Source organism: Syzygium oleosum, unplaced genomic scaffold (assembly GCF_021117445.2).
Source record: "Syzygium oleosum isolate NSW1041296 unplaced genomic scaffold, Sole_v2.1 Sole_v2.02, whole genome shotgun sequence".
In the NCBI taxonomy this organism is placed as follows: domain Eukaryota; kingdom Viridiplantae; phylum Streptophyta; class Magnoliopsida; order Myrtales; family Myrtaceae; genus Syzygium; species Syzygium oleosum.
Genome location: NW_026607486.1, coordinates 13,637,127 through 13,648,366, shown reverse-complemented (window position 1 = coordinate 13,648,366; position 11,240 = coordinate 13,637,127). Strand labels below are relative to the sequence as shown.

The 11,240-nt window shown below is 42.1% G+C and overlaps 1 protein-coding gene across 1 annotated transcript; it reads right to left on the bottom strand.

Annotated features, from left to right (window-relative positions):
- Positions 1-3,745, bottom strand: LOC115681859 (uncharacterized). The gene is made up of 7 exons (XM_030605951.2): positions 3,535-3,745; positions 2,803-2,974; positions 2,492-2,541; positions 1,751-2,051; positions 880-1,068; positions 599-781; positions 1-401 (listed from the first exon to the last, which is right to left on the bottom strand). The coding sequence occupies exons 1-7, from the start codon at positions 3,702-3,704 to the stop codon at positions 156-158; spliced, it is 1,311 nt and encodes a 436-aa protein (XP_030461811.1). The 5' UTR covers positions 3,705-3,745; the 3' UTR covers positions 1-155.
- Between the last annotated feature and the right edge of the window lie 7,495 nt (positions 3,746-11,240).

The following is an 11,240-nucleotide window of genomic DNA, read 5'->3' as shown; positions in this document are numbered from 1 at the left end:
TTTAGAAGAACTTTCTTTAACCACAGCTGAATATAATCCACTTGAAATACAATATCGTCTTTGAAAGACACTTATCTACCAACTTTACAGCTGGAACACTTGATTCATAAGCTTTTATTGAGCCACACCGACAGCAAGTACAGGAACCACAAAGATTACAGGCTAACCAGGTTGAGAGAATTTGCCTTTTCTTGCAGGGTATCGAGGAGGCTGTCAAAACTCTTCTTGAAGGAATCGACTCCTTCAACTTCAAGCTGAGTTCCGACATGATTCCAGTCGATTCCCAATTTCTCAAGTGCACTGTAAATACCTTCGGCTTCGGAAACATTCGAATCAATTGTCCTGGATACAATGCCGTGATCAATAAATGCTTGGAGAGCTTGGTCAGGCATAGTTGAAACCTGTTGAGATGGTCAATAAGACGAACGTTATATAGCAATTTGAGTCAAAACTAGGACACTTCCAAAGAAAAACATAAAACAATTTTGAGGTGAAGAGAGGAAATTCTTTCATTTAGTAATTTCGGCATTCGAAAGAGTGCAACATCACTTTATGTATTCAAAAGAGTGCAACACAAAAAGGGGGAGAAGTAACTAACAGTGTCTGGTCCAATTAGAGGAGCAACGTATAGGGTGTCAGGATATGCTGGGTTCTTGACACTGGTGGATGCCCAAAGAAGCCTCTGTTTCTTTGCCCCTTTCTTTACAAGAGCCTCCCATCTTGGACCAGAGAACTTCTTCTGGTAGAGCTTGTAAGCTAGAGCTGCCTGAGCCACTGCAGCCTGCAGTGATCAATGGATACGTCACAACATGAGCATATCATTGCAAACAGAACTTAGTTTCATGTCCTGAGAATTGACAAATGGATGCCGGCATGTACCTTCCCTCGAAGATCAAGAGCCTCAGGTGTTCCAATCTTCTCGAGCATCTTGTCAATGAGGGTGTCCACACGACTGACAAAGAAGGAAGCAACACTCGTAACCCTGGAGAGATCATCTAACCCAGAGGCTTCAAGGCCATCCAAGTATGCATCTATGACAGCTTCATATCTAGCCAGTGAAAATATCAACTGCACGTGAAAAAAAGCTTATTTCATTAGTACATGGATGGAATCTGTTCTTACTTACTGCATGGAAGGCACTTGCCAAGTAATATAGCAACAGCAAGATGCCGTCTGCGAGGTTTTTACTAAAAAGAAATTTTTCCCTAGTTAATTCCCATAACTTATTCTAAGTGCCTGTCAATATATGTAAAGCATCAAGCAGAAAGACAACCCATTTAGATAGATGTCCAGGGAGCAAAAGATTGTGAGTGCACACTGATGCAGTTAAGGAAGCATCCACTGATGCATGTATATTATCAGAAAGGGGGAAAGGGTTGGTCAATGTTAGGCATCCACCATCCACCAGAACGCAACACTTTAATTGTTTCATGAGAACTCTGGTCATGAACACTTCCTTAATATACTCGGGACCAGGACAGGTAGTACCCACACGTTTCTGCTTGCCAAACCAGTACCATAGGCTCTCGGGGTTTGAGATCTCTGTTGACCAACCGCTATTCATTATACTTTTGTTCCTATATTACCTAAACACCCCCCATTAGTTAGAATCCTACTTATAACACTTGCACAGCATCCATACAACTCAGGACATTTCTCAAGATCAACTGTTTGGCCTCACATACGATGTACTGTCCTGCAGATCTAAGTACCAATAGTTAATACAGATGCCATGAAAAGAATGACTTACAGTCACATTGACACTAATCCCGTGCGAGATGACTTGCTTAATTGATGGAACGCAAGGTGCTGTGGCAGGGATCTTGATGTAAACATTGGGGCGATTAACCACTTTATGAAGCCATTTTGCTGCCTCAACAGTCCCTTCGGTATCATCTGCCAGTCTAGGAGAAACTTCAACAGAGACATAGCCATCGCCAGCATCAGTTTGATCGTATATTGGCTCAAAAAGCTTGCACGCATCTTGAATGTCCTTCACCACAAGCTCCCAATATGCACTTTCAATGTCTTTTCCTGATTGCACAAGCTCTCTGCAAAATTTAGTATATGAGTATATAACAACAAGATCATCGGAAGTAATTTGGCAGAATGAAATACAGGGATCAAGACGATCCAAGACCAGGCCACTAGGTACAGTCGATGGTTTTTTAAAACATCCCGATAATGAGCACCAAGTCAAAGAACACGGGACAAGACACAGATTTGAGCAGTATTTTCTTAAGACAGAGCGAAGCAGATCCAAATTCAAGATAACGAAAATGACATCTCAATTTCCAGACTCCATTGTACTCAAGCTTTAAAGTAAACCACAATCTCCATTTGGAAGAATCATTAAGAATTAACAACATCCGCAGCTTTTGAAGCTTTTTGTCAGCTTTTTGTTAAAATGATAGGTTTCGAGCAACTCCCACACGACTTCTTATGTTTATTTACCCTTCAGTAACAGGTAAAGCAGGGAAGAGCTACACACCTGAACTGATCATTATAAGCATTCGAAGACGATATTGCCTTCTGGAAAATCTGCAAATTGATGGTCATATGTTATCGGCAAGGATAAAAACACCAAAAAAAAAAGAGAACTACCAAAATACTGTTGTCATCATCATTAACTTTTCACAGTTTCATTCTTTTAGTTCGTTACGCAAATTATCAACACCCGTAAGGAGGGGAAATTTCTGCACGATCAGGGCCATAAACAAGTATGAACGCGGGAGCTTTTCCCCAAACTTTCCCCACACAAGCAAGAACACGCATTCAAAGAACGGCAATCGCTCCAATTACCGCGGGGTTGCTCGTCACCCCTCTAACGCCATTGGCGATCAGAGGAAGCAGGTCCGTCACGGGTCTGCAGAGGTTGTCATACCAGGGGCTCTGGCCCTCTCGCTCATACAAATCGTGCAGCACGGTTCTCTTGACTACGCCGCCATTCGCGCCGTTCTGAGAGCACGTGACCCTGCGGCAAGAAACAACAACAAGGACTAAGATACAAAGATCGTGGCACCAGCTCATGCAAATCCACTCTAGTTCCCACTTGCATCTTCCGAAAGCAAAGATTTCGCGGAGAACTTCAATTCGAAACGCAGAAATCACAGATTTATCGAAAGGCATCAGAGGATCCTTATGGCAGGATAAGGAAACTTCAGGACGTGTAAAATGAATTCCACGCTCACAAAACTAATGATAGATACTCCGTTGAAGAGTCTATCAACCGTGTGCAGAGAGAGTCAAGTCAAGGCCAGGTTTATCAAAAAACAAAAGAAAAGCAAAATCTTAACCGAGCTAGCCCTCATCAGCCACAGCATCGATTGCAATGCCACGAGATCCGCGTCGAAGTCGACGGGATCGGTCGTGGAATCAGAGCACGGAGAAGTCCATCGACAGCAGAAACGGAGGGAGAGGGGGGAAAACGAATAAATCAGAACAGGCGCGCGAGCCGAGAGGGAGAGATCTCGCGCGCGCAGAGAGAGCCGGATCACGAGCGCGGAGAACACGGAGGCGCATAGAAAAACTCACACCGAGGACCTCCGGGAGCGACGGTTGCATTTCACGGACAGACCGGCGGCGGCGGCGGCGGCGGGTGACCGGAGCACGAGGAAGGGGGGCGGCGAAGAGCGGGGGTGGCCGATCGAGGGCCGGAGCGACGAGGAAGGGGCGGGGCTGGAGAGCTTCGAGATCGTGGCCATCGCACAGGGGGAAAGGGAGAGAGTTAGGTGAGGGAGAGAGGGGAGGAAGGCCACCAAGAGAAGGAAGACGGGACAAGAGTGGTGGTTGGGTGGGTTGGTTGGTTGGCCGGCGGGCGGGCGGGCGGACGAGAGAGAGAGAGAGGGGGGGCTGCGATAACGTGACCCTTCCGGTGGGGTTCGTGCTTTATACACGCAAACAGCGGAGGAGGAGGAGAAGCCTAGAAGGGACGCGCCACCTTTCGGTTGAACCAACGGGCAGGTGGCCCAGAGGGGGGATCGCTACCGTTTTTTTTTTTTTTTTTTACCCCCACTCCTTTTCTATTTTCTTTTTCCTTACTATTTTGTGTGAACATTTGGTGGGCTTTTTCTTCCTTCTTTTCTTCTTTTCTTTTTTTGTGGGGGGCGCCTTTTCTTGGGTGCTGTTGGAGATCAAATTTAGAGATCGGTCGTGCTGTATCGCCTGCTGATGCGCGCGGGGGGGGCGATGGATAAGCTCGACGACCTTTCCTTTTCCAACCCCACCTTTTCTTTTATGGCTATAATTGATTATTTGGATAAATATAGTATTTTCTATTTCGTAGTTCATTACTCCCCCCCCCCTGAATTTATGTCCTGACTAGAAATGGCGGAGAGGATCGGCCGGATTAGTCTAATCCACGCCGAGTCACGGGTGAAAGTCCAAAAAAATGTAGAAAAATAATTCCTGATTTTCAACCGAATATATGCGATGCGACCCCTGAACTTTAACTCGATGTACAATGTAATCCATGAATTTGTAACGGGCTAAGTTGAACAGGTACTGAAAAGTTCACGGACGACATTTCATGTTGAGCCAAAATTCGGGAATCATTTGTATCATTTTTCCACTTCCTTCGAATTCGAATGCAAGGATCATTTGAAATTGAACAAGAGGTCATGTGACGGCTGAGGCTAAGGCAAAATAGATGGGGGAAGGGAAAGGGCCTTTCGTATGTTGCGGTCACCGGAGAGAAGTTGGCAGAGAATTCGGAAGACTGGAAGAGGAATTCAACGAGGGAAGATGATACTTGGAAATATCTACGAGGACAAAGAAAATTTGGAATGGAATACCGCACGTCGTGGTCAGATAGTTTTAGAGAAAATCCTTTAGAAAGCTGTATATGAGCTTTTAGATCTGATTTGGAATTGTGCGCAAGGTCGACGCGAGAGAGTGCGCGTTTAAGATCGTCCGGGAACGCAAGCCGGTCGATGCGGGCCGAAATTGCCCGGACACTACCCAACTACTTGAAAAAATAAAAATAAAGGAGATACGCATGAACCTTAAAAACTATGGCTACTGTGACATCAATATCCCAACCCTAACTCAAACTTATAGGAATGTGATAAAAGCACCTTCCGTCTCCCTCAAAATATCCTAAATTATATGCCCATGGAGATATCAATGTCCCAATTATTTTTTTTTGGGTCACCGTCACTGATACCCTAAACTTGTACCAGCATAACAAAAAAACCCTCCGCCTACCACAAAAAATCTTAAGCTATGTCAATTGCAACATTAATGCAATTTTTTTTGTGTCACAAACCCGGCCTCTCGAAACTTGTTTAGGGTATTGAGGACACAAAAAATATCAGTGTCATAGTTGGTGACGTTTAAGGTTTTTGGTGGCATTAAGTTAAAAAAAAAAAATTAAAATCTCAAGCTCCCGCGTGGCTTAAGCAAACCCACCTTCATCTTTTTTTTTTGTTAATATCACAAAAAATCCCAAATTTGTACACATGTGACCAATATACCCTAAACTAATTTTTTAATGACTAAAAACCTTAAAATGGTACATCTGTGATAAATATACCCTCCGTTAGTTTCCATTAAATTTTATCATCAAATTGCTGAGTTTGATGACAAGTGACAGTTAACCAGTGTACCGGTTTGGGGTTTTATCCTTCGTTTATCACAGGTGTACCAATTGTGATTTTTTGTGATATTAATCCAATTTAACGAAAACTAACATAGGGTAAATTTGTCACAAATGTACCGATTTAAGGTTTTTTGTGGTCAAAAAATTAATTTGGGATATGTTTGTCACAGATGTACCAATTTAGGATTTTTGGTGGTAAAAAAATTAGTTTTTGGTAAATTTATCATAGGTGTATCATGAGTCTGTAATTTTTCGTGATATTAATTTTTTTTTTGTGTCATTCTAAATCCGTAGATGCGCAATGCGTACGTAAAGTCCTCCAGGAAAATGGCTTTTGCGACGTCGTCTGACAAAAGGAACAAGTGCATGACCTTATCATCCTGAAAATTACTCCTGCCGCTCTACGTATTGTACAATCCTTCACCAACTTAGAATGATGACATGATTACACATAATGACACGGACGGTGGACCGATCATACGAGCAGAACATATGATTTTTACTATAGCGAAATTCGTATGGGCGAAGTTAAATCAATTTTGATTAACATACACAGTACAAGCATAGACAAAAGTAAGAATGAGATCCGGGTAAATTTGTTAGAAGATCGGATGAAAGTTTAATTTCGATAGAGTCGCGGTGAATCTCCGTGAATTCCGTAATCAAGCGAATTGAAATAATACTAAGAAAAAAATTAAAAAGAAGCTACAGAAGTCTTAATCCATGCCCAAAGTCGCATGCCGACATAATTCCCCGTGATATTAAGGTACAATCCACACCATTAAATTTAAGATATACTTGACATTTTGTAATAAATATAATATGTCGAAACAACATCGTCTTAGTGTTGATAATTGAGTTCGTAAATGTCCTACTTTGCAGTCATTTTTTTCTCATCTCAAACCCAAAGAAATTACCACGAAAATCAATCAAGATTACTGTAAATTCCCCCAAAAAAAAACCAATGACATAAGCCATCCATCAAACTAAACCATAGAAATTTTTCGACCAAAAAAACAAAACTAAACCATAGAAATTCTCCCAAAAGGAAAAAGTCTATATTATTAAAAATTCCAAACCGATTACCCATAACACGCTTTCTCAAAGTTAATTTTCATCTTACGAAAAATCTAAAATTGGTCCCCCCTCGCCCAAATTCAATTTAGGATTTTTCGAGAGATGAAAATTAGTTTTGGAAAAAAAATGTGTGATAAGGGTACCAATTTGAGATTTTTCACAAAAAAATTTCAGTTTGGAATAAATGTGTTACAGTGGCACAGATTTGACATTTTTAATAGGAACCAAAAAAAAAATCCAACACCATATGTTGACCTAATCCATGGAAACTGTCCACAAAGAAACAAATCCTACCAAGGTTTCCAAATGAGAAGATTTGCAAAAGCAAGAGAACCCAATAGCAACTCAAATCAGACCAGATTGGCAAAGGAGAGATCTTTGAAATGCGGTTCATCATGGGTTGGGAACTTCAGTTGCACCCAAATCTCTTGCACCATCACCCAATGAATTTTGGGTACATTTATTGGGGGGCGTGCGTGAGGTGAGCTAGGTGTCAACGAGCCAAAAAGGAAACTTAAGTCAGCAGCCGCCAGTCCTTCAATCCTCATTTCAAAGGAAGTCCCATCACAAAGTGAAAACAGAGGAGGCTCTGTTTTGTATGAAATGCTGTACTGCTACTAACATTGGATCTTGGTCCCATTGGTTTGTTTAATGACCAGGAATCAAAATGGTCGTGTTTGTATCTAGGCAGCAAGTTGCCTGTGTTCCATTCCGTGTGCTATCTACCAAAAATGCATTGAGGAGGGAGAGAGATAGAGAGAGAGTAGGTGGGACAGCGAAAGCATTATTATTTGAAGAGAGGAAGGCCAAATGTTGAGGGGTCAGTGGGGCAGATAGCAATTTGGCCTGTCCTTTTCCCTTACAGAAAGTTTGCTTAATCATCCACTAATCTTGACCCTTTCTGCACCTTAAGAGATGCTCTCAAGTCTCAATCGCACAATTTAGTTTTCTTTTTTTGGCTGCTCCTGTCGTTGCTATAGTATTGTATCATTTTCTTTGATGATATACAGTGGAATAAAGCCATGTCATCCTTACTTTCTATTTGTAAGCGAAAAGGTGGGAAGGGGCAAAAGGCGTCGGCTACCCTCGGTGTAAAGAGTTCCACACCTGTGATTGGAATATTCGATTTGAGCCGTAACCGATGCTCATTTTGAGCGAGCCTGTCATCGTCGCAACCCCCCGATGCAAGTCGAGGTACAACCGGAATTGTCCTGCGCACGATGCAGAAGCCAGACCTACGCCACGGACAAGTTAGGATTTTTGAGATCGAGGAGCGACTAGAAAATCCGGGGAGGCTCCAAATCACATGGGAATAAGGCCATGCTTGTGAGGTTAGGTGGCTAAATTCCCCACCTTTATCGCAGAGCCCTACCACTGTACCCAGCAAGTTCAAATTATAAAATACGCAAGGGAGGAATCGAACTCAACAACCGAAGATGGAACCAAGGCAGCACCAGCCCTCGCAGATCGCCTCTTGGGCCAATTTGGGGAGCTGAGGGATCGCAACTCTCGGCTCCGATCTCTTTCTTGCATTGATAAAGAATCATCGATACAAGGAAGAAAAGAACGACATGATTAGTTTGGTATTCCCAATTCTACGAAGCTAATTTTGCCATTAAGAAGAAAAGGGCCGAGAAAGGTCAAAGTAACTCGGCAGGAATGAAACCCCAAAACTCGTTCTCATTTGCATTCATCTACAGAACTCGATCATTTGACAGTGGCCATAAACAGCATTTTATGTGCGAAGATCATGACTCTAATGTTCAGTGCTACTCGATTTCTAAGACACGCACAAACATGTACAGGTCTTGAAAGCTGCACGATGATCTGAAGCGACTCTTTTGGGGGGATCGAATTGCCGCGGGAGATGATCGACATCGAAAACAGTCTCCAGAAGAACAGGACGAAACCATTTGCAAAGAAAGGTCGCGGCCCAAATTTGAGGAACTTCGCCCAAGCCCAAGCTCAAAAAGAAGCAAGAGATCAGCTAGAGGATGAAGCTCACCGACGTTTATCATCCAGAACTTGTCGCTTATCTCAATGATTTTTAGACTGCCTGTTCGACACAAAAAAGAAACGCGTACCGTGTAGCCACTCGAGTGGACTCGCCCTTCTTGTTACATCAAGATTGGATCCGATTCTATGACGCATTCACAGGGACGAGAGCCACGGCCAAGGGAATGATCAACTTTAGGCTCTACAACCAGATTCCAAACATCGTCTCCTACTTAAAATCCGGAAGATGACTGCCCTGGCTTTCCCCTGAGATCACCAAAGAAAGAAAGGTCGTTAGTTTTAAGGCAGGAAAGAGAGATTGGACCAATTTAAGAGTGCTCGCGTCTGAAGAGGCTAACCTCTGCAACAACACCTCCTGCTCCATTGACTCTGCTGAACTAAGATTTCCCGGCCGCACCCTCTATGTTAAATAATCTTGCCTGAGCCTTATTGCAGTGGGCGGAAACTCGGCAGGACAATCTCCTTTTAAAGATGAGACCTTCGTTCCAAACTGGGAACTGAAGCCTTCCATATTTTCCGTCTGATTCGCCGCAATGGGATCCCTTTCGAGTGGGCAAGAACTCAAAGTTTCTGCATCACGACATGGGTCATTAGGCTTGGTGCTACAGTTCATAGTAGTTGAATTTATGTAGTTGACTTCTCTCCATGTACAATCCATGAGGAAAACTTTCCTACAGCACTTTTCGTGATCTTTCCATTCCCTTTGAAAACGGGCGCCCGTTTCCTTCCACGACAAGCGACTTCATCCACAACTTGAAAGCTTCTCTCTTGTCATTTATGGAGAACAAGAAGCATAAGCTGTGGCAATTGATACTCAAGAATGAAGCCTGGCCATCTCATCCACTGCACTTTGTTTTTCTGTGAGAATTCCGTCTTGTCCTAGTTACATTCTCTTTTTTAACTTATTTATTCATTTTCTACGTGCGGAAGGAAGATCACAGGGTAAACCACCGCGCCTCCGCCCCTCCGGCTGATTCTGCCATACAATTCAAAGGCGAAGTGGCTCGATTTGCACAGACGGAAACCATAAATTTCAAATTATCGAATATGGTTCTCGAGGGAAAGTGCTATTGGTTTACCTATCTAGATAAAGCTTAACCACCCTTTTGACTTTGAGTGTGCTTCCCAAACTGATAGGCGAAGGTTCTTTTTTGGGGTCTAAAGAAGCCAAACATGGGTCCCTCTTGTATTGACATCCATTAAAGACTGGTCACCTTAACTTAATAAGAACATTGAAGTGGAATTTCTTAATACAACTAGCCTTTCTCTTCTATATATTCTGCAATCTTGTGCACGTCAGCGGCTTTTTCTGTTTTTTTTCCCTTGCACGGTTGGATAAGTTCTGCGCAAGCTTGTGACTGGATCAACCTTCGTATATTACCGGCAGCATATGTTTTTTTTTGGGTCCAAGGCAGCATATGTTAAGAAATTATGTTATTTTGTAGTGATATCACTCTAATCCAAATTTAGTTCGTAGTAAATGCACAAGCCTGTCCATATGATTAGGAATGAGGAAATTTATCCAAAAAAATCTTATTGTACGGCGGTCAATCCAGAATTTCTTTTTTTGGTCGATCAATTCAATATCAAGCATTTCAATTATATCAATTAAGTCCTAAACCTTTTGAAAATTTGCCAATATAGTCTTTCCGGCCAATTTGGATAAAAAAATTGCTGACGTGGACATCAGTTGTACTACGCAGCATGGTTGGAGATGACGTTAATAATCTTTGCAATTTTTTTAAAAATTATGAATTTTTTTTTATTCTTTCTATATTTGTTTTCTTTTTATTTTCAATGTGGCTGGCCACACCCGCAAGGGCCAAGCCTCACCAAATCTGGCAAGGGCCGCCCTCATCGGCCACAAAAGAAAAAAAAAAGAAAAGAAAAAGGAAAGAACAATAAAAAAATTTAGAATTTTTTTTAACAAATTGCAAAAATTGTATACATAGGTGCCAACCGTGCCACGTAGAACGATCTGCATCCACATCAGCGATTTCTAACCAAAATTGACCGGAAGAACTATATTGGCGAATCGTCAAAGATGTTTATAATAAAATTAACACAATTGAAAAATTTTGGATTGAATTTGCCGCCATATAATAAATTTAAGACTTTATGATAAATTTAAGACTTGTTTGGTGATTTTCTCCTAGGAATGTCTATCAGAATGCACAATTGACGTGCAAGATGCGAAGTGTGATAGTCTTACACCCGAAAATTAGAGCTCAAACAGAGTAGTTGATGTACTTGATCCAGATTGTCCCATCTGACATTCAATCCACGCAAATTTATCGGTAAGGAAACTCTCGACGAAACTCAAACCAATAACTTGGATTGGTTTTCGACTTCAAATCCTCGACGTAAATTCCACGTATACATACAAAGAGAAACATCGATACTACGCTGTCAAATGGCAATATCGACGATACGAACCCCTGATCAAATCTTAATCATCCGCAGTACGCATAATACGAAACGTATCTTTCACATCTAAAGAATCATAACATAAACGAATGCAGTAAAGTTTGACTCATGAAAATTCTAA